Source organism: Helicoverpa armigera, chromosome 5 (genome assembly GCF_030705265.1).
Source record: "Helicoverpa armigera isolate CAAS_96S chromosome 5, ASM3070526v1, whole genome shotgun sequence".
NCBI classification, from domain to species: domain Eukaryota; kingdom Metazoa; phylum Arthropoda; class Insecta; order Lepidoptera; family Noctuidae; genus Helicoverpa; species Helicoverpa armigera.
In genome coordinates this window covers 2,394,160-2,419,546 of record NC_087124.1, presented here as the reverse complement: position 1 = coordinate 2,419,546, position 25,387 = coordinate 2,394,160, and the positions used below count along the sequence as shown (strand labels likewise).

At 35.5% G+C, this 25,387-nt stretch overlaps 1 protein-coding gene across 1 annotated transcript in view; it reads right to left on the bottom strand.

The window, feature by feature from the left end:
• Window positions 1-25,250, bottom strand: part of LOC110376566 (glypican-4) — a 74,651-nt gene extending 49,401 nt beyond the window's left edge. The window contains exon 1 of the mRNA XM_049842435.2: window positions 24,826-25,250. Within this exon, the coding sequence (XP_049698392.2) occupies window positions 24,826-25,045 (220 nt within the window). The 5' untranslated portion in view covers window positions 25,046-25,250. The remainder of the gene's footprint in view (window positions 1-24,825) is intronic.
• Between the last annotated feature and the right edge of the window lie 137 nt (window positions 25,251-25,387).

Below are 25,387 nucleotides of genomic sequence, written 5' to 3'. Positions count from 1 at the left end.
CAGGTCTACAGGAATCCTGCACATAAAACACCCGAAGAAATAAATAAGTCTTCATTTGCCGTCTTCAGAAACCCTAAAAACCGAAGATTTTTTTTATTCCGGCTAAAACGTATTTTCTACCACTGATTTTCTAGCATTTTTTTCAAAATAAATTAAGTCATTTTACTTTTCCTAATTTATTTTCAGATTATGGTAAGTACCTATACAAAAGTGCAATTTAGTAATATTATAATATCAAATAATATAAAATTATTAAATCGATTCTTTATTTTAACGAATCGGATCATTCGATGCAAAACTTCTATCACCGTCGCCATCTTGTCTATGCGTCTTCAAATTTAAAAAAACAACTAATGTAAACAAACATGGCGAGTTCGATCAGAATTCCCGGTAATTACGATTGGATTTTAAAAAGGTATATTTCTAACGGGATGCTAAATATGAAAGGTTTGAATGCGTAAAAATAATTTAAATTTATTTAGTTATTTTATTTAGTACTCACAAATGTGGTGTGATTGGAAAGAAAATAAATATGAGCGTAAATAATTAGGAAAGTGTATGACTGATTCGCAGACCCCAATTGGGGTCTAAACCGAGCTTACGGTGACATTGATGTTCAGACCCCGATTGGGGTCCGCTACGGATTTGACGGTTAAACTTTAAAACCATTAACAAGAGCTATTACAGACTATTAAAACACCGACACACCTCGGTCGAAATTAAAATCCTTGTAGAAACCCAGGTGCGCCAAAAAAGGTATTGAATGGCCCTAAAGTATGTTCATTTATTACTTACGCCTTCGTTTTTAACTGGCATGTAAACGCCGAAGCGAATGGGTAAGAAACATTTTAAATAGCTCACTTATTTAATTCATTACGAATCTGTGGCCAAAAAAAAAAGGTTTGGTCTAAGGTGTCTATAGTCTATGTTTAGAAAACTAATTGAAACCTTTATAGCTTTTTCGCCAGTAAGCTTTTTCTTCTAAGTAGTTCTAAGCTCTCATTAAATAAGTAATCCTGGCTTTGAACACATAATATGGCCCACACATCATCACACATGGTCTTTGCTGCTTACAAGCTGCGAAAATTCTAATGAGTGATGGCCCACAAGTTACGCACAAGAATCTAGTCACTCTTTGAAGCTATTTGTAACCCCAATCGTTTAGTAATTTACTATAATTTCAAATTAATAAACACGAACTTCCAAAGGAGTATTTCTTCAATAAATTCTTCATTTATAGTAACAACATTTCAAATTAATTTGACTTCCAAAGGATCGTAGTTTCATGTCAATAAAATTTCTTCATTCATAATAACAACAGAGAGAAATCCGGATTCACGATATCGTGCCAAATGACCTACATAGTCTACTTACACAAGAAAAGTAAATACATTAACTATTTATCTTAGCATTTGTAATCGTGGGTTTATACGTTAGTATCATTATTTTGGGAATAATGTTACACAATTAATTGATTGTTTTTAATTCTTTGAAACATGTCTTATTTTATATCTCTTGTGTTCGTAAACGAACTGTATTTCTCGAGGTATATTCGAAGCCGGAAGATCTGTTGATTAAACAAATATTTGCACTGAGAGAGAATCGAAACCGCGGTAAACAGTGGCTGTCATCGACGACGCTATCAAACATTTGAGTGAATAATCATAGACTTCTCTACTAGCACAGAAAAACGATGGCAGTTATAACACAAAAACATTTCATAGATCAACGGCAACACTTCACTAAAAACTTTATCAAAAGAAGTATCCAACTTTAGAGATCAAACCAAACACGCTACAAACAAATTCAACAGCGTTAGATTCCATTCAAACATTCCTGGAAACAAAATGTATAATTACAACGAGTTCAAACAGCCTGCTAACAAAACGTGGTATAATGTGGAATGTGGAACGTAATCTCAATGCACCGCCCTGTGCCAACTGGTAAACTAAACGCAGTTGTGTCTACAAATTATGTCGTATTCAATTATTTGAAAAAAGAATTCATTTCGAACGGATTTAAATATGCCGAAGACAAAAGACACGGTCGTATTCTATTTTCGAATTGTGTTTGGTGAGGAAAAATTGCTCAAAAAGTTTTCTCGCAATGAATAAACCTTTTCAGTGATTTTCACGCCTCTCTAGTGTCTGCTTAAAAATGAATGCATTTTGCCTTTCAGCTTATTTCTCTTCGTTTTCCAGTTCTTTGTTATCAAGCATTGATGGAACTTATGCTTAAACTAGTGCTAAAAAAGTCCCTGCTATCTTCAATATCTGACTACGTTAGCACTACAAATCGGCAATACTTAGAAACATATCGAAGACAAACTAAGATTAGATACTTCGCATACAATTTAGTTGTAGGTGTTATGTCACACCGCAGGATAACACTAGTAGCTTGCGGTCGAAACTGATAGCCTGATCGATCAAAAGGCCCTTTTTGTAAGCCAGTATTCTTGATAAATAGAAGGTAAAGACTTTACAAACAGGAAAATAAGTCGATTAGTCGACGATAAGTTTTGAGAATTATGAAGTAGTAAAAAATACGGGTGCTCAAACCAGTAACGGGTTTAGGTACAATATGGATTATTTATCAAACGTTTCTGATAATATAAATTACCACTAAAACTTTATCTCCACAGATTGCAAATCATACAAAAAAAATAGTACCTAAGAATGCAAGAACTTTCCGCAGACGAAGTTAAAAGGATCCTAGCTCATGAATAATTTTACACTTAACTGGAATGTGCAGACAGGTGCATTTTATACCGGTTTGCCTCATACCCAATGTGTACGCGGGGTTTTAGTTTTATAATTCAACATCGTAAAGAATTAGCAACTGGAGACTATTTTATAAGTTAGAATAAAGTGAGAAAAACCAAATACTTAAAACAAAAATATCATCAACGTAAAAAAGATCTCAAATCGTCTAAAGCAAAGTAACTTGATAAAACCCATGCCAAAAGTCGACCCGAAAGTTTTCGCTCAATTACTCGCCACAGTCGCCACCTCTACACCCGAGGTTTCTCCGCATAAATTCCGCACGCAACAACAAATAAAATAAACGAAGAGATGAGAAATAAAACGGTTAATTTGAAGATTGTAATAAGAATGAAGAGAGTCGGCGCCACCACGCGGCAGGCGCTTCATAAATCACCTCGTCTGACTTTAGGGACTGCCGACTGCCAACCAATACACTGCAACTAAAGGTTCGGTCAAATGCGCCATGTTGAAACGACTTTTGATTTCAAATGTAGAACTGATTTAAACTTGGAATTCAATTCTTATAACTTAAGGAGAGGATCAAGTTCAAATTCAAAATTTATTCGATTCGATGCATCTGATGCAATGAACCGTAGTCCAAAGACATAAATGAGCCCACTGAATAATTAAACAAAACATAGAAACCGCAATCTTCTCTTATTTCATGATCCATTGGCATATTAACGATAAATGTTAATGCAGCTGTCGTACACAAGATGCAATGGAATGAACATGCAGTGTCAATGTCAGTCAGTGAGTCACCGACAGGGGTGAATCACCCTACCTGCGCGCACGCCGACACCCAAAACTGTTATAAGAAAGGGACAGAAAACCTACCGCACACCTTTTGTGGACCCCTATGGTAAAAGACAGAAGTGACAATGTATTTTAGATATTTTTGACACTCAAGTGGCGAGCCTCTAAAAAGATGTTCAAACTTTTGAATCGGCTGTTATTTTTAAACGTTTTGTACCAAATAAGTTTTGAATGTAGGATAAACCTATTTACAACTTATCATAAAGAAATATGTTTATCTGAGCTAAGATTTTTCTAGAACTAACCCAATCATAATAAAATGTTATAAGAACAGACATCATGGGAGGTCTCAGAAGCACCGCTTGGTAATTCGAAATGTCTGCCCTCAAATTGTTGTACAAAGATGGATATTTACGACTATTACTGTATACAATAGAAATACAACACGTGAAATGGAGAGGATTCGATAAAAATAAGTAAACGAACAAGTTATCAAGTTTATGAGCCTTAAGAAGCATTAAATCCTTTTGATAGACGGATCTCGTAAATCTGGATATAAAATTAATGTCCACTGAAATCAATGGAAAGTGTTGGCCTTAAATCAAGCTTAAGTATTTATTGTAGTTAATGTCCGCAGTAGAAAAGAAATTGAATCAGTTAAAGTCAAGCTCTTTGAAAACCGTTACTGTCTTGCCAGCGTATAAACGCCAATTAAGAACTGATTACGAAAGTAAAATAACTAAGTTTTTCGTAACCGATGTTAAGAGCTAGGAATTTCAAAGGTTTAACACAAATTATACACGCTTCACCTTTTTTTAACCATAAATTCATTGGCCCAATGAACTGCTGCACAAAGAGATCCGACATGTCTATTGGCATATCTTTTGAATACCGATATTATCTATGGTCTATGAATCTATTGCCGCCGTTCTCAATATTATATCTATCTGTTGTTTTGCTAGCTAGCGATAGAATATTGACATTAGCCCCATATGTCAAATAGAATATATAAATGATAGTAAGCAAAACCATAATAGAATATTTGGAACGACCGTTAAACGCTGTTGCGGACGATGACATAAGTCTCCTTAAATCAAGTGCTCCAAATCAGACACTCAACGAATAAAATTTCCGCAAATTCAAAGTCAGCATTTCAAGAATCGATAATCGACATAAAAGTAAATTCACAGAATATCGGAAGAAATTTTATACGAGTTTAAGCAATTCGAAAACTTATTCCTTGAGAGTAACTTCCCGATAAACGCTGTTATATTGAGCGTTGAAGATCGAAGTTTGTGAAGTCGCGAAATGCTTTGGAATATTCTAGTAAAATTTTGCTTTTTGAAGCTTGGAAACGTTTTAAAGTGTCACGGCTTACGGACCGAGAGTTTTGAAGTTTTCTTCACACATCAGCAAATGGATGTTGATGAATTTTGAAATATGGAACATCTATTCTATCTTTTGAACGCAAAACAATTGCCGGGAGTCTTAAAACCCCATAATTGCAAGAAACGTGTAATATTTAACTCGAGGTGCTTGCCAATTCCGAAACCTCATTGAACAATAACATCGCAAGCAAATACATTTCGCTACATTACCGATTACTTGGTTCACTTATATTTAAGTTAAGCTCAGCTTATGGCAAACCGCCAACTATTCCCGCTATTCACTTGCTGAATCGTTATATCTTTAATGTTTGAGCAAAAAGGATCTTATCGTGAATTCACACTAACATTTGCGAATGAAAAAATGGCGGCTGTAGTTTTAAGTTCATAAATAACAGTCACATTAAAATGTAGACAGTATTTAGGTAAATAAGTGTGTTTAATATAAGTCCGTTGAGGAGGACCAGTCTAATTTTAGAGTTGTTTCCCTTCAAATCGTTTCCTTTGATTGCTAAAACAGTAATTTGTAAAACTTCTGCGAACAAACGGCTTCCTAACTCAATACCTTCAAGATCCAAAAAGAACAATTGTTTTTTTTTTCATCAAGTTTACACGTGTAGGCCCATAAAGTAATAAATTGACCAAAAAACTTTTTCGATGTAAGATTAAAATGCAAAAGAGGTATCAAGTATTCCGTTGATGTCTATGCTACCTGTTTCCGGTTACGCCCCGATGAATCAAGCTTTTAAAAATGGCGACTAATATTGAATGACCTAAGCATGACAATTGACAATGGTTCATCAGGTTCTGAATAATTTTAGCACTGTTGCCTTCCTGCCTTGGATGATATTTCAATTATTAATTAAGGCCAGCATACATTGTAGCTGGATTGGGTTTGGATAAAATTGACAGTTTTACTGGAGAAAAAATTAGAAAAAAAAATGATCAATGGTCTTTTAAATGTTTTATTTTCTGGAATATTTTGGTGAATTTGCAGAAAGGCTAAAAAGACACTTTTCATTGCGGACAGTGATTCAAATTCTTTTTCAAGGCTTGTATGATCAGTCTTCTTTCTTGAAAACAAAAATCTCTTCAGTTACTAACCTAGATTGTAGATTGTTTTAAATGGAAACCGATCTAAAGCTAATCACAAGTCATTCTAATAATAGACGGCAAATTAATTGGAGGAACCATTATACAATAATTACGCATAGACTGGCCGATACAGAGACAATTGCAAACAATTATTATCTATGGGAACGAAAACATGACTATAGAATTAATTATTGTTTAGAGGTTATAACGAGATTTGTTTCGATTAATATAAGTTTTTTAAGTTTATTAATTGTACTTTTTAATCATATTTATCAATGAACAGAGAAATCATAAAATCTATAAAAAAAAGTGGCGGGCTTCGATAGGGTATCTTTCCAGTCATAAAAAGAACATGTATATGTAGGTAATACGTAATGTTACTAAAACAGGCCGATAGCCATATCGCATACCCATTTTATTAAGATAAAACTTATTCATAGCAAATGATTATTCCACAAATTATCAATTTTACTACTGAATTTACGTTGAAACTCACTTGATCCATCTTTTATCTAATCTATTAAACTTTAAGGGAAATTCAACCTAAATACCTTCGTTATAGAGTGTATATTCGCTTGCGCAGTTTCTAAAGTGATTTCAAGCACATAGGCCTATTCGATTCAATAATCCAGTACTTTAAAATGACCTAGAACATCGTTTTACGTTATCTGTGCGAACTAAATCGTTTGAGTATTGCTTTGATCTTCTTTGAAAGGTTTGTATTTATTATTGTTATACTTTTGGAGGAAGTGTTGTTTATGATTCTGTGCTTTTAAAGTAAATTTGCATGACGACTGATGTTTTTCACTACATCAGTTTCATATTTGACGGCGCGATGCCAGGGTTGAGCAATAGGCTGCTAATCGAGAGTTTAATCGTTATTTTGAAGATGGTATGAACCTATTCTTCTTTTAAATTTTTTTATTTCCAAAAGTTGATAAAATTCTTAATCCGTCTTGGCAAACCTTAAAAACGGCTTAATTTTATGACGTCGTACGATTTCTTCATCTATCTTTGTAATTACAACTTAATAATTGCGGTCAATATTGGAACATTTATCATCAACTGATTCATAAGTCCTGAATGAATAAAGAGATATATTTAAACACTACCTTGGAATAGCACAGGACATCATTAACATGCTTCCTGCAATCCTGTTTCCGCACTGAGATGTGCTTGCTTTGACAAATTACGTCATAAATCTTGTACATTACAATATAACATTAGTATTAGTACCATAAAGTACGAATAAATAAATTAAACTGCATGATAAAACCTCTTTTCGAACGAACGTTTAAAAATGACCGTTATCTATGGTCAGATTGTATCGTTCCATTCATAAAGCGGACATTAAAAAATATTTCGGGTTTTATAAGACATAACATCGCATATTAGTCATAATGAAATGCTTATCACAACACAAATATGTTGATTATAAATGAGGATAAAATCTTAATTGAACTATTCAGTATTTAGTGTGTTACGACCAGAATTAGCTGGCATATGAGATGCGCTGTATATGATAAAAAAAGTCAGATTAAGTATTCGATCTTTGAAAAAACGCCAATGTAAGCTGAACTATTAAATGCGGCTTTCAATAACCGATCCAGAGATTGCATTTTGACATTAAGTAGTTTTACATACATTAATAGGTGTGTCAGATTTCGATATTTTATCGAAAACCAACGGTTAGATCAATTATAGAAATCCACCGTTAATCACATAGATTTGCCACAAGTTAAGCTCTTCTTTTTATCACAGCTCAAGATACGATGGTTATTCACAAGTCTTGTATGAATCGTTTATTAATAGCTGTTTCGGGAAATCCAGTCTTATAAACAAAGACCAGTATTCATTGAAAGCTTATAGAGTACTGAGAATGTGTTATCATAACAGAAGTGACGCATCCGACTAGGTAACGTATGAGACAGGTTTCCTAGTTCAATGAGTAAGCGGTAACAACTATTTACTTTTTAATGGGAGACATCTTTAAAACCTTTGTGTTTATAATAACATTCTCTTGAATAAATAATCATATAGCTTGAATAAACAGTCATACTTAAGTATATTATCAATGTAGTTTTGAATCACAAAATATGAATGTTAAAAAGTAAAGAAAAAAAGTTAAGAAAAAGCTGGGGTTGCCATATGAATTCCATCAAGAATGAGGCAGTGTTCAGCCCTAAAAACTTATTTCTAATAGTTTCATTCAAGATCTTTAAGTAAAGTAAGCTGGAGAGAGCATTGGCAATAGGTAATCACCGCTTGTTTATTTACTAGACACTTGAGTACCTACTTTGACATGTTAAAACCATGTACTTTCCTCACGTTCTTTGTCATTTACTAAACAAATAGTCAGCCTACTGCCTGTAGACTCTCTCGAAGACGCATGTAAAAGTAGCTGTATCCACAACATAAAGTAAATAACCACTAGAGAGCGCACTCGCCAATTTCTTCTAAGAACACGACTCACCACTGCGGGCGGGGGGACGCGGCATAATCCGCAGCTACTATTGGTCAGTTCAAGGTCGAGTTGCATGAGAACGCTCAGCAAGGGATTGCTCTCTTTCAATTAAAAAATATCGATAAAATGTATTTCATCGTAGTAATAAATACTCAATAAAAATCGTATAAGAATAATTAATAAAAATCAGTCTATTACAAAAAAGACCTCCGTACAAGAAAATTATTGATTCTTAAAATGTTATACTAAATTAATAAATTTAGTATAACTTTTTCGAATTAACGTTTTAGGGTCCTGATTGTTTTTGGTAAAAAAACGATAATCGAACGTCTACATATTTCTTGATATATTTTAAATAGGTACACGATATACCTATTTAAAATATATCCAAAATGTATTCCAAAATTATGAGGTTTATAAAAACCAAGATAGGCAAAAACATTGTTGGAATCGCTGAACTAAATAAACGTCGGCATTGTTTTAAATATTCAAAACAATTGAGAGTGAAGTGCCTCGAGCAAACAGCACTTTGTTATTGTTGGGGACCAATTTTCCATATTTCTGTAATCTTAAAAAATCTAAAATGTCTATGGTCAGTTAATTAACTCACTAGCCAAAATAAAACATTTTTAATCAATGTAAATTTTACTATTATCGATATCCACTTCATCCTTAAAGGTAACAGCCCAAATTTCATCGATAAGAATACAAAGGGCAAGAAAGAGATGGACGTATTAGAATTTCTTAATGAAAGAAAGGGACTTTTCCAAAAGACATCAACGAGCGTGAGCGCGGTTCACCAACCACCAATTTAAATAGACCCCTGTGGTATTTCGTAATACAATTAAATCAAAGCCAAATTTTGGTATTGATACTTGCCGATGCCATCCTTTTTGTAACTAGATGTCCTGGATTGTTTCCCGCACCATTTCATCGCGCATGTAGGCATTTTTTTTGTTTCTTACTAAATAAAATCCTCAATAATTTAGCGTGTTCGCAGGTCATAGACTTGGTCGCTACTAAAGGATCGTACTGATCGTAGCCTTATAGTACGCGCAAAATCGCTAACTTTTGGCGAGCGTCGGGGCACTGTATGCGCAGTCAAGTGGTTTTATAGTCTTTGATCCACAATGTTTGGTTGCATAATGTAAATGAACTTTATGTGAAAGCAATGCTTAATGATAGACTGCCACCATATCGCTCCTAAGACCAATCAAGGGATATGAATGAAATGTCTTCCTGTCCACGGTTTTAAACCTTTTTTGATGACATTTATTTAAATTGGCAACATTGTAGTATCTGTCACACTGTTCCAAATTTAAAATAAGGTAACCATTGTCTGTTGATTTTGTTTTTCTACAATTAGCAAGATCTGAGTAACACAGATCTATTTTTATCTAGGTTAATGAAAATTACGCGTGCAATGTTCCGACACCAATAAATCACTGTACATATAATTTTATAGGAACGTCAAAAGCGTAAAATAAAACGGTGATCGTAACATATTTAATGTTACAATAACATCGTAAATTCTGCGCTATCTGAGCTGTCATTACTGTCAAACAGTCTGCTCATTGTCAACATGCGAGATACAGTTAAAAGTAGCTGTCTGTGGTTACTTCAAAGATTCGTCGCTGTTTCGTTTCACGTAGTTATAAGTATAACTGACCATCCTAAAATAATACTGCTATGTAGGTCATGCAGTCTAGGCGATATGAGATATTGGCGTTCGAGGAAACTCGAAAGGGCGTAAGTTAAGTGTAAAATAAGTCTCATGTTATTGTGAGCTGTCAAAGAGTATAGAGTATAGAGTATAGAGTGTATAGAGTATTTCGTAGCGTTTTGAAATAAATTCTCCAATAGTTTGAGAGATTTCGGATTTCAAAAATGGAGCGCTGCCGGAACCGATAAATATTTTTGCTTCCGGAAAATAGCTAAACCATAGAAATTAAATAAATAAAGAGGATAATGAGTCAGGTGTACGTACTGAATGGTTTGTTTTATGAATGGGTCATGTAACAGGAAAACTATCAGAGATCAATAATTCTATTCAAATTTCAGATGGTCACTAAGCAAAAACATCGGTAACGTTAGGTAAACCACGGGTGTAAGAATTGAGGAAGTTATTGTGCCTTGAAATCATGGTACCTATGTATGTCACGTCAAAAAATGTCAGCAATTAAATATTTAGTTTTAGTATATCACCGGACCTTACCTACATACCTATTAATACCACAGTCTTCTGTGTGAATTTAAAACTAGAACTTCGTTTCGTGCTTCAAGATGTCACGCACTTGTCAAGTGGTCACTTTGACAGTTGACAGTTGGCCAATTATTCCATACATCACAAGATAGTTCTAAAAACATAAACATATTTCAAAATAAGCCCATACAAAGACTAAAACAACAGTTGTGTCTTGTCATCACACAACATCGCACAATACAAGATATGTATTGAACAAGAGCAACGGCTTACACCTGACTCATTTATAACAGCTAGTTTTAAGCATTTATTAATGACCCATTTGTCATTCCTAATGAAACTGTTGGTTAAAATTAGTTCAGATTTCTCACAGTTGAATTTCCAACCGTTTGCTCTCAAGAATAAAGTCTGATATTGCATGTGGATTTAACGTGAGGATTTCATATTTATATTATGTTAACATTCCAGTCGTCCGATAGATTATCTAGTGGAAATTCTTGCGCTGTCTATTTTGCAATATGAACAATATTAACATGGAAATGTTGGACGAAGATATTTGCATTTCCATTCGTCATGTCTTGCGAAAGCATCTTCAGGCACTACAGGTTTGTAAAATAAGAAGCTACACGTTTTCTTTACATAAATGAGTTTCAAACTAGGCTTAAATGAAATCATAAACATTACATCCCAAAAATTCTGTTCCGATACACGTTACAAAATAACATAAAACAGACGTATCCGAACGCATTCGAAAATTAACACTGCTATTAAAAAAGCAATTGAATATCGTTCAGGAACTAATGCTCACCGCCTCTAATGTAATTCTCTCACCAAACATTTCTTTTAATCCTAAACGCAGCTGCATAGTTTATTTATACTGGCTACAACCCGTTTCGTTTATCTGTGCACTTGGGTTGCCAGAATACAGAAATATCCTTTTTTTCTGAATGTTTCTAAAATTAGGAAATTGAAAAGCATTTGCTTTATTCCTTAGGATCGAAATGTGAAATTGGCTTGTACTATAGAAATTTTAGGTACACATGGATAACGGCGAATATAATGACATTTAACTTTACCTTTCAAAATACCTTTAATATCCCTAATGGGATAAAAACCTTTTACTTAATTATGTAACACAAGTATTTTGACTCAATTAAGTTAATTATGACGACGACCGGTATTCCGATAGATGTTTTCAGCATCAAAGGAAACCGCAATGGTATTTAATGATAATTATTAAATCATTACTGAGACATTAAGGTCAATGGCCTTATCTTCAAGATTCCATTATTCGATCTATTTAAGTACATTAATAAATTTAATATAATATATTATCTGTTGTCATTTACATATTTGTATCTAATCTACCAACGATACTATCAGAAGGAAATAACATTATACACTAAGTTCCGAAATATATTTTTTGCTCCCTACATTCGGGGGGTCCTTGCACCTGGCAACACCGCCTGTCTATCGTCTACTTTAATTGATACACAGCCCGCATTCCGTAAGCTTTATTGGACTCATTCGAAGGATATGGGCAATTCTCAAAGAATTTTTATAGTTAATCAAACGCATTTGTACTTTTTGAATAGTTCTTAAAAAAAATACTGGCAACGGCTGTCTTTGCGATTAAGTAGTTGTAAAAAAAGGAATTCCTAGCGACTTATTGTAATTGACAAGTAGACAACCATTTTGTAATTTTAGATAGTAGTCGGTAAGTAAGTACCTACCTACATATATACACTTGAAAAAAGGTGAAATAGCAAAATATAATTGTTTTTTCATAACGGGGAAAACACCGCTGGTGGTCTTATAAGCTGAAGTAATAAATTAAAATGGACATAATCGACTTTTATCACAGTTATTATTTTCGGCTTATCATCGTGAAGTGAGATATTTACAAAGTCTCTATGTCAAGATTACAATAAGAATTTACCTACATACTTACTTAGTTTAAAAATAATTAATGGCACACATTATTGTTTTAATTTATTATGTGATAAAAACAATGTTAATTGAATATGTTATCTTTTGTTTAATTGTTTCTTAGAATAGATGACTTCAAGTTTAACCTATAAAAAGAATTGAAGAAAAAAAAAACAGATGAAAATAATTATTATTCAAATAAAGAACAAACGAATAGGTCCTTGGACTAACGGTGAAAGGTTTCAATTTAAAAAAAAGTTTTAATGCAAATCCTTTTACCAAGGAAATTAGCAAGGGTACTGGAGTACAGCCTATCGAACTACTTTCGATAGCATTTAAACAAATGACGTCACGATGACGTAATCCAAAGCAGTTTGCGTCTAATGTTTATACATAAACTATGACAAAAGCTTACAATCTGACAAAGTGTTGTAATACCACACCATTACATATTTTTACTGACCGAAATTGTCTGTTCAAATTGCAACTGTGTAGCTCAGGATATAAAGTTCAAAATTGAAGATTTGGTGGTAAGAATTGGAGTCGCCGGCGCCTTTGACCGAGAAGATAATATCTACGTGAAGCAGGTAAGCTTTATAGCTGCCCCCGCGTCCCGTGTTCACAGTGCCGCGCCAACAATCCTCCGTGTTGTTTTTCACACGAGAAACAAACATTACAGTCCCTAGTGGATTTCGAAGAGAAAGATGTAAGATGACTGTCAAAATGGTGGCACTTAAAGCAGTTTGGATGAACAATAACGGTAATCGCACTATCGTACAGGTACTACAAAGATTTAATCTTGTTAATGAAATACTTAAATTGCGAGTGTTCATAGAAACATTTGCATCGTACTAGAAAAGTTTAATTTTTGAAGCTTCTTTGGCCCTACTGTCATAGGAACGAATTGAAAGAGGTTGGTTTAAAATGAGTAGGCGTTTCTAAGATTTCAAATCACAAACATCTTTCAGGTTTGTGATACCAGAGACAAAGCATCAACTTCAAACATACAGCCCACGCATTCGTCTCATTCATTTGTTTTTTTAACAAAATTGCGGGAAAATGTCTCCAAAAAGCAGGTTCCATATCTAGATGACTCTCTGAACTTGGGTTTCGTTTTAATCAGCAGATTATCACTTAACTCGTCCTGCTTAGTTACTTTTTTGACACTCCACTTCATTCACAAACCGAATGGTGTTAAAAAAATGACAAGTTAAGTGATACCATGAATGTGTTTCGAACCGGATTGTCGCTAGTGTGAGACAGACTTTACTATCAAATATGCACATCTTTCTTAAGCGCACTTTAAACTTAAATGGCTGTGATATTCATCCAAGTTGAACTTTAACGACTTCAAAACTTTATGCTTTCAAAAACTTTGAAAATTATTTGCGCATTTTATTTCTACGAGAGATATTTCCTGTGCGATCCATAGACTGCAAAAATAAGGTCATTAGTTGCAGCATAGACAATTTTCGCATTTTTTATGCAAACTAGGCAATGAATTCAACTAATCATGCAGACATGCAGCAATGCTAATATCTAGCTATTAACCAGTATCGTTAAAGGATACTTCCGTAAACTTGAACCGAATAGGGCAGCCAGTAGCAACTGTAGCAAGTCATGTAACACACTTCTTTGTGCTGGCTTCATTACGGATATTGTCCCGCGTTTAATCAGAAGCGATTCAAAGCCTGACTGACACAAAGGAGGCTTTACACGTTTAATTATGTAAATATTACCGGTGTTACGTACGTTGATTAATGTGCTTGTGTGTATAATAACTTTGAATAGACATAGAAGAATGGTTATTACAGACAATAAGTAAAGAAATAAAGGATCCGTCTCCAAAAATTATCTTGTCAAGTTTGTTCTGCCGAAATATCCCTTTAAACTCATGGGGAAATCCGGACATGAAGGAGTCCGTTATAATTATTCCAGCCTCATTCCTCCATTGCATTAACACTCATTTCTCGCGATTGGATACACCATATCTCAAGCTAAGTGCATCTCAAATAGTTGCATTACTTTAACGACGCTTAGTAAGCGGTCCACACCCTCCCTACGTGACACGCCACCAGATCGAATGGAAAACTAGAGTTTTCAATCGACGCAGGCGCCGGTGAGATGAACCACATTCCTTAGCCAGTCTTTGTCATGTTAACCAAACAGAAGTCTCATTATTCTGTTATTTTAACTAGCCGTAGAGCGCTCGAAGGACCACTTTGGACTCTTTAGAGTATTTTTTTAAATGCGTTTCTGGATCGTGTGTGGGACATTCATGTCCATATCGAATGTTACACGGAAGTATTAGCTTCCACGTACATTTGTATGTCAACTTTTTATATTACGAGCCTATTACGCTACGAATGTGACATGTCAGAAGCCATTTGAATAAAATTATGAGTATTGAAGTCGGCAGTAGAAATATTTACAACATCGAGATATCGTAGCACATAAATATTATGGGTTTTGTGTGGTATTGTTGAAACAGTCGCAGGTCGACACGACGGCGACCCCTCGCGCTATTGTGTCGGATCGACTAGTTTTTTATGCGCAAGCGCATCGGCATCGCCCACTCGAGTTTTTGGAATTCCGATAGCGGTCTCTCCCCGCGGCCGGCGGCCGGTTCATTCATAACCCGCCGTGATGCCTACAGCTTCTCTCACTAACTTTTAAAACGATCACATGTGTCCGTCAAACCGGAAACGTAAACGAAAACAAACCTATAATTGTTTTAGTTTCTATGTCTGATTTATTGTAGACAGAAAAAACAAACCACCAACGTCGCTGTCTTAATTCCAAAGACAACTGAATATTAACGCGCGTAGTTGTAAACAATATGCTCTCTCAAATAATTTATTAGCCTTTGTAATTGATGTAAACCTATTCATTAAGTAAATAAATTATTTTAATTCTTTGAGACCTTCGGTTTACTGCAAATGTTAAATTTGTTTTTGTGGACAAATAACCTGCTTTAAAGTTCAATTAATTCAATAATTTCAAAACGTGTCGATCATTGACGTACATAGGTACCTAGTTATCATAATATCTGCAAGATCTCCATACATAATATATCAACAAATATTTCCTCACTGCAACAAGAACAGTGCCTGATCACTTTTGCTGAAGTTGCAATATTACGTGATGGTCTGTTTCTTAACTTGTGAGAATAATCTACCGAGGAGAACAATTATAATTTCATTTTGTATTCAATTTCTGTTCACTCTGCATGTCACAGATTTCATTATTGCAGTAAATGTCTTTCAAGCGTAGTCTCCAGTTTTCGCTCAATGCTTCTTGGTTCAGATGTCCAGCAAACTTATAGAAAAGTTCCTACTGCTTAAAAGTTATGGCCATAAAGCTTGAATTCTGTAGGCGTTTATCGTATGTTTTTATGTAGGTCACGGATTATAAAGCAGTTTACAAACTATTATGAAACTTTAAGCTCCGTGCTCTAGTAACTGGCGCTTAATTTTATAATGTGTGTTATGTTTTCACATACTCGACACTTCTTCGATCTAGATTTTATCGTATTGTACAATAAAATATAATAAAAACTTATTCCTACAACTACAATTTCAGTAACGTAAAAAAAGAACAACAAAATAAAGTGCTAGCACAAAAAAGATCTCGATCAAGGTTCTAGGCATAAAGTTGAGTATAAAAGGAGGTACTATTCAAATTAGTAATGCAAGAAGGTAAACGTTGGTAAGTTTTAAATGTCGAGTGTCAACGTATGATCAAAGAGTTTAAGGCTCGCTGGTCACAAATGCGGTTATTATTATGCTAGTCAAGTAATGGCCATAAATATTTCTGTAGCCACTTCTGTTTCCAACAAAGGTGTCTTTGACCGCAGAAAATAATGCACCGCTCAGTTGTTTTAATTACCCACCTATATCATTTTTTTCATCTCATTGGTATGCTCCGAAGATAATACAGTAAAGAGGCGGAATAAGCGAGACAAACGAGGGCATTGCAATTTGGTATTTAACTTAAACCTCCTTAAAATATCCAAGAACCTTAATCACGACTACATTCCGGTACAGGTTCAAGGCTCGACGTTTCAAAATGACTAGACTAATTTGACGTGTTACCTAGCCACGGCAGAGTTCACAGCAACAATTAACAATGTGCAGTGGCGTTATGGTGCAGGGGTGATCGTCCAAGCACTCTCACGGCATAATAATTACGGGGCGCGTGAACCACTCGTCGCAGTTTATAGGCCGGCTCGGCCGCACAGCCTGCCCTCCCCCCCACCCCTCCTCGCGCCGCCCGCTGGACCGCATTCCGCTCCCATGCGACTGCGTCCTGCATCCTCCTAACTCCAGGACTCTCCAAAATGTCATGTTTTTATTAATTTCGCTGATAGTAAGTGACTGCGGTTGTTCGCTTTATTAGAGCTCATTAGTACTAAGCTTTCGACGGCTGATTGGAAAAGCTTTGCTGTTGTCCCGTGTCCTAGATCTTTGGTTACATATCATAGCATTGGTAACTAAATTGAAAATCTCTTTCATCTTTTCGATGAAGGTCTCTCTCCAAGCTTTGGATCAGAAAAAACATGTCGACTTTCTCTTAATTAAAACGTAGAATTAAATCGTAATTTAATCAGACCATGAAATAAAGATGTGCTGGAGTTAGACAGCCAGTCAGAAAAATGTCACTAAGCTCAACTTTTTACACCAGAACATGAAGGTGTCCATTATCAACATCGATTACAAAATCGGGTGTCCATCAATGTAGAGTCATCGCGGTCGTTTCACACGCTTATTGCCTATTCCATTAACTAAATCAGACGATGACGAATCGACCACTAAATCGAGATTATAATCATTATACGATCTCGCGGGCTTACATTCTAAACGAAGAATCCGTGAAGCGTCGGAATGCACGGAATCGATTCGAACTCGTTTTGTTTTCGCCACGTCATAACTCGATGTTCGATCTCGACCTGCACGAACCCGTTCGTGCTCGAATATTGAATCGATATAGTTTTCCAATTTGGTTTAACGGGAGACAATGTAACGTTGTTGATACAACACAATGGGTCAAAGGCGCCTTGTATTTTCACACTATTTCCAAATTGGCGTGTATTTTACCGTTTACGAATCGAATTAAAGGCAGGTTTCCCATGACTAAAAGATAGGCAATAGTTGTGTCTCACATAAATGGCGCATTTAGCAATCAAATTGTCTGCAAGACCTTCATGCAACTTGTTTTAGTACCTACTTGTTGTCAAATTAAAAAAAAAGTATGACAAGCAAGTATCTGCAGAAAATACATGTTAGAAATTACTTTAATATAATATTATTCATTCTCAACACTCAAGCATATTATTAATTCGAAGGAAACTGAAACTACTACGAGACATAAAACGAAGGATCGACTCGGCTGAATGTAATTGATACTTTTGCCATAGTGACGCCCTGTCCGTCCATGTGTTGTCGATGGCACAGCTAATGTGGCGCGAAAGTTATGTTTTGACGTTTGAATTCTTTTTTTTAAACCGACAGATCATTGCTTTTTCTTATCTTTGAGTTGCTCGAAAAAGGTTCTAACGGTAATTTCTGCTTATGGAAATTCGAAGTCCTGTTTTCAATTCAGGTTCATTGACCACAAAAACTACTTTTGAGTACCTATTGAAGATTTTATAGCATGCAGCACAATACTAATGCAAAATATTGATTCATCTATTCAAGAACACTTTGCTTTTAATAACTGGCTAAAAGTAATTAGATATTGAATTTGAAAGGTGTCACCTTTAGACATAAAATCCAAAGCATAGTAGAGTAAGGCTTTGATAGCTTGTCAAGCAGATAACTGATTTTAAGGTTATGCCTATGCTCTTAAATTTTCTCGATTTCGATAGTAAGCACCAACACCTAATGTGTAATTAAATGGAAAGTATAGGATATTAAAACTTTCATACAACTGTTAAACACATTACTAAACCTAAGTTTATAGCCTCCTATCCAGTTTCTTATCCGCTTCATATAAACCTTTGCCATAAAACTGTTAAAACATCGTTTATTTTAAACAAACACTGCAATTGAGAAATACCGACAAAGGGTAGGTATTATTTATGTAATCTACGTTTATCGAAGAGCCTCGATAGTGTAATTAAGATAAAATCTCAATAATTTATTCGGCAAACGGTTTGTGCATGTGTTATCTGTGGTAGATGTTAGCAACTGAATAAAATGCAACCTTCATGGACATGACAATAAGCATTTTCTTTTAAAACGTTAATCACGTGGATTTAATCAAAATTTTAGAAAGAGTTGACAAGTGAGATCCAATAATTCTGTTTGCAAAATGCACATTACTCAGAACACTTACTCCCTATTTGTTTTACAAATAATCAAATCTTACATCTGCGTCATAAACGTTGGGGTCAAGTTGAATCTCAGAGAAGCTAAATATTCAACTAAAATTCAAATGCACGTAAACAAGGCTTTCCTCGAAACGCACGCAAAAACAAATTCCAATTCATACTTCTTACATTTATTTAATTTGAATAAACGATTGGTAACATCGGTTTTAAATATCGAATGCACATTTTTTGCGGTCGGCGGGCCAGTGCTTCGACCGGCGCGCCGCGGACCGGTCCGGTGGAACGGCGACAGGTCGGCACCTGCGCCGCGCGTGGAATGTCCGTTCGCGAATTAAAAACCTTTGAGATACTCTTATTTAGTTGCGGACAATGATGATTTTCCGGATTACAGCTAATTACCGAGAGTTTTTATCTTTTACATTAAACGTGTATCGCATTTTAATGAGTTCGGTGGCCAATTAAAGAAATGAAACCTTCTTTTAGTTTGTCGTTGTTAATCACCCTATTAAGTCACAATAAAAAAACCCCTTACATGCAACTTATAACACAGAAAGATAGACTTCATAAAGTTTTTCAGGCCAAAATTATTCCGTTACAAAAACCTAAAAGGTATGGTAGGATGAGGGCAGTTTTGTGCCAGTAACAATACCTACGACTCTACCGCTTGTTCCAACAATCCCACATACTTACTTAAGTATTTTTCCAAACACTGATTGAAAACACTTTATTGATAAATACCGACCAATTGAACATTTAAGTTCATTGACAAAACATTCCGAAACTAATGAACTGTTTATAGACGCAATCAACATTCGGAATGCAAATTGTTCCGCAAGGTCAATTTAGGAGGCAAACGCTCTCATAGACGATTGAAATGCGATCATTACATCCTAGCGTCTGAATTTATACCTATCAATAGCTTTTTCAAAAGCTCGTTTTTATTTCCAATCTATTTGCACGAATACCTAGGTTCTTACTCTTGCACGGGCGGTATTGTACTATTTTTGTCGTAAATACCGCATAGCAACAACCGACCCACAATTTGTCGAACGATGCCGATGACGAAGTCCCGTGACGAACAATGTATATTTTTGCACAACTATGCAATATGTGCCATTGAAATGAAAGATGCATCGACAGATATTATGATGCTTTGTCCGTTTCCGTTTTAACGGCCGATCTTCCCAGAATCGACCTTCTACGCATTCCTTTGAAGTTGCACTCCGAATCAGCTGGGTGTTCTGTAAAAATGTTGCTAGCTAACTTTGTAGAAAAATTGGAGCTAAATATAAAAGTAGTTCACGAACGTAGGCAAATACTATAAAATAAATAAAACACCACGTGATCTTCGCGATGAGCCTTCTGCATGCATTGCGCTTACGTCATACTCGACCTCCATAGCTCCGTAGTTTCGACAAGCTTTGGTCATACGTCTTCACAGAATTTAACGATCTATAACGTTTTATCCATCTTTCCGATATGATGCTCTTTTATTTATTGAACTGTGACTTCACAGCTGGTTATTGGTGGTTATTATTATCAAAATAGACAATCCCACAGGGATCACCCTAAACTTCGATCATTATAGGTATGTAGGTATAGAATATCCCAAAGCTTGTCAATCGATCCAAATAATAAGAATCAGCAAAAAAATTAATACGCAGCATCCTGTTTCCCTATCCGAGCCTAATTACAAAATAAGAGGTTATGGAACGCGACATAAAAGGTCTGACATTCCCTGTGACTGATGGAGTACCATTCAACCGACTTGATTGAAAGGGTACACTGTGAAAGCCCGAATAATGTCGGCATAATGGGATTTCTTCTTCAGGTATGTGCTAATTCGCCAACGGGGTAAGGCCTTTATGTTTTATTTTACCTTTTGGAATGGGCAATTTGTACAGCGCATTAAAATATTTTTACAAGAACAATTAAAATTAATTTTTAAAATTAATGTAAGAACAATTAAAATTATTTTAAAATTAAGTAATGACAATAATTGAAACAAGTTTGATAAGATTTTTCATCATATTTTGGACCACCTTAATTTTGAATGCTTTGTAATTTTTTCTGTAGCTAGGCCGGCCGACGGAAGACATAACCACAAAAATTGAACATTTTGCTACATATCATCGTAACGTATTTGAAGAGTTATGAAATAAAATATTGACGTCGAAGTTTTCCGGTGAAACTTGAACTGATAAATTAGTAATCACTTGGACTTTAATCAATGAGGCTGAAGCCAGGCCGTGGGTTGTCGACCTTAAGCCCGTGTTTACTCAATGCGCAGCCGACTTGTCAACCAGTCCTCCCACTGAACGATTTTACATGTCATTCCAAACATTCAGATAGGTGAGAGTTCCTCGGTAGCTTTCTAAGTAACTACGTTATATCGAATGAATGTTTTTGTTAGAAAGCAACTACATATAAAAAATGCTGTGTTTGATGCCTTCCGCAGATGTGTTCGGGTTTGGAGTTTTTATTTAATTGTTCCTACTAATGTGTATCAAGTAAAAGTAAATGTTTAATTGAGCAATATTACTAAGTTACTTTCACTTGAAATCAAGTTGATATAAAATAATGTTAGCAACTTAACAACACACATAATTCCTTTTTATATTAATTTCTCATCTTTCCGTAAAACATCCGAAGTTTGTTGTAACATTTACTTAGCTCATAAATATCACAGATTTATATCATCCTACGTAATTGACCATAAATGACAAAACCTTTTATAACATAATTCATGATATTTAAACAAATATTTTTAATTTAAATATGTATCTAAGATGCACCATAGTCAGGTTTTGATTTGCTTAATGGATCAATTGGATTTCGAGTCGTTCTAAGTTCGTAGGACTTTCCCGTGGTCGGTGCTCGTTATCTTCAACTCCTGTGACAGCTTTGATAGATAGGTTAGTTTAGAAAATAAGTACCTAACCAAACAGGATACTCCAACCCATGATAACGACGTCCATCCTTATGACATTCTACACAACGAAGGCAAGGCTTATATTTATTTAAGGAAATTTGAGGCTACTGACCTTAATCTTACCGAGATTCCCGTGTACCCAGAATATTTTATAGCTTTTTTATTCAGTATGGGATAAAGTAACATTGTCTGACGTCAACTTCGTATTTCTGGTAATGCAATTTATTATTCTTGAACTGGTTGGTTTATGATCTGGAGTGCAATATCATACAAGATTTATTTGCCTTGTAGTAGTTTGAGAGCGCGAACTACATTATTGAAGATCTAAAACGGATGCTAGCCAAAAAAACTTTGTAACAATGCAATAAACCATTGTATTCCTCTCGGTTATTCAATTTGCCTTCGTTCAAAGTTCGTTTGGGTTTTCAATATCTATATTCAAAACGTTGGTCGTGTACAGATGCCGGTAGTTGTCGCGACAAGTCTCCGTTAGAAGTCCCGGCGGTCGAGTATTGCATGCTAAACAACCGGCGACCAATGCAAAATACTTTGTAAAACCTGATACTACTGCGATGCCGGACGATCTATCAGACAGTAAGCCTTATTGGGAAACGTGGCGTCAACCTGCACTCTTAAAACGTAGTCTATCTTAATAGCGAGAACCCGTATCGCCTGATCTTGCCGCTTCGATTGAATTACCATTGGCGACGAATAAAATTTGCGTATAAATTATACACCGTGGCGAATTATGATTATCTTTAATAAGTTTGCATAGGGCAGAGTTGTTAAGACGTATTCCTGAATCAATTATGGCTGCACAAACACCAATTAGTTATATTAGGTCGATGTAAGACTTTGCTAGTTTCACGGGTAATGCGCTGGGTGTGGCGCAGTGGTTCATTAATAATGTATCAGTTTACAGTACCGAATGGGATGGGTCCTACTTCAAAGCGTAAATGCTTTCGCCGGTAAGAGGCGTGCGTGGTGGAAACTTATTAAATTAAACAATGTCTTATTATTTGCGCTCACTGAATGTTTACTGGGTTGAGTAACAACAATCATTATTATTTGGATGTTTAAATCGGTAGCACTTCGTGTTAACGACATTCGTGGGAAGGCACCAAAGAAATGCTCGTGCCAAATATCGTGTCCGTGACTGTAAATTTTCACGGAATAATTCGTCGGCGATTATTCCAAAGAGTGCGAGCGATGAGCATGCTTTCGAATGCCAAAAAAGGAGGATGTAATGACTGAATGGTGCCGTCGAGCCGGTCCAGCATAAAACATTTTTGGAAATGCAATCGATGTCTCGATATCTTGGGAATTCAAAGCCATATTTTCCTCAATCTCGACAATCATGAGGTCTCTCAAATTAATTTGATTACGGCGGCTCCTTCAGAAGTTTGGCGACGTTCATTAAAATACAGTACCATACACATCCAAATCAATTGACAACACTTATCGTAAAACCAACATGCGATAGCCTCAAAGAAGCTTTGTGGTTGTACGTTGTGTATTTAGCTTTCATAAATCCGAATAAACCTCTGAAAACCATGTCAAATCGCGTTTGAACCTTCCGCAGCAGTCGCCCACGCTTATTCCGCGTGCCATTACCTGCCTACTTGCAGTCAGGCTTTTAACTTAAATGTTTTCTGCCATTGACAAAGTGATTCGTTCGAATTTGAACTCTATTGTAAATGTCATTTTGGACGCAATCGTGGAAGAAGCGTTAAAGTTTTAAGCTAAATTTTGCTTCGCAGAAATGTCTTTTTTATAACGTTTAGTTGCAATATAGGCATTTCACAACTCCGCCTAATGTATCAACTACACCCACACAGTACAAATTGTTATGGAAGATGTTTACTCGGCTTGTCCATTACGATGTCTTTTTATTAATGTTAATAATGCAATATCCGCTTAGTATTCGAAGATTTTAATGATTATGCATTTGCCTATAACACCTACCTGAATGTGTGGTCAGGTAATACACTTACACACCGCCTCTACAGTTAATGACTATGTGGCAAATTACAGGTTATGCTTATTCTTCTGCTTTTTCTGCAAGCTATGTACCTACCTACGTACAATCGTTATATTCACTTGCCTTTTACGTTCATATAGCTTCATTAAAAAGGCAATGAACACAAAGTTAAATTAGTCGCTGGCAGAAGTTTCTTGGATTATTAGCTTGGAAAAAAACCTGCTATCTTGTCTTGACTTGTTTGCGATCAGGTAAAAATGAGTTCAACGCAAAGGATTTTGAGTCTTTATTCTTTAAACAAAATAACAATAGCTTCTGTTCCTCTTTTCTGTTAATTGTGGAGTTTTTACAAAAAAGGTTAGCGTTGGGCTTTATTAGGCTCCCAGGTTCGTGTAAAAATTTGCGCATTGTTCTTCCTAATCTCCTAAAACGGATTGGATAACGATCTACGAAGCTTTCTATTTTAACAGGTAGGATATAAGATGCTAAGCGTTCTATCTACTTGAATGTTTTTATTTACATGATGTTGAACCGCAGGTGGGCGACTTACCTGTGGCTTTGTCGGCTTTTCAATGTATCGTACAAAGGTGGGTATAATTTTGTTTATCAGGACACATTGTTATGATAACGCAAACTGATAGACTGAGACACATGTTTTGCTTTGTCAGACTAATTCTGATTTATAAGCAAGTACTTTCAAGAAACGATTATGGATTGTCATTAGCTTGTAATATTACTTAGTGCATTTCTCTATACTACTTACCTACAAAGCTATCTGCTCTACTTTTTCTGTCTAGATAAAATGATTCGGTTGATTGTAGCAAACAATAGAGAATATAATGACTAGTCTACATACCTCTTCATGGAGGTGTACCGTAAGAAGGTATTCGAGTTTGTTATGACATAAAGCAATATAATCAACAATCGTATCATGCATTATCGTTTATCATTATCACATTCAGCTGTGGAATAGCGCGTGATTCTCACCTGAGTTTGGTTGTGCTTGTAAGTCTACCGCCATCAACATTCCATTCTTTTCGAAGATTGTTTTCACATTTGCACAAGTTCCTTCAGAGTCAGCGGCAGATGCCATGGCTAAGAAACAAGAAGCCAACAGTAAATACAGAATTTGACTCCGCATTCTCAATCCGAAAATCGATTTTTTGTTAGGCGACAGTTTATCACAACAACACTCTCTCACAGCCATGGTCGCGACGATTGATTTGTGTGTGAAACGAGATACACTTTTATAAACGGTTCATAAATAAAAGTACGAGTAAATGATTTTTAATTTAAACTTAAATTGCGGTACTATACACGCCATACGCACGACACGCGACGATTCAACTGCGTACCATGATGGTCGCAGCTCGACTGCACTGGCCGACTGAAGTGAGCCGAAAGCGGCGAACTGGCAGCGCGGCCGCGCGGCGTTGCCGTTCTATGTTGTTTAATTAATTGCTGATAAAACATTTATAATTAGTGAATTTTAATGAATATTATAAGTTGGGAATTAAAATCAGTTTTTTATACTTATTTCATTTGCTTT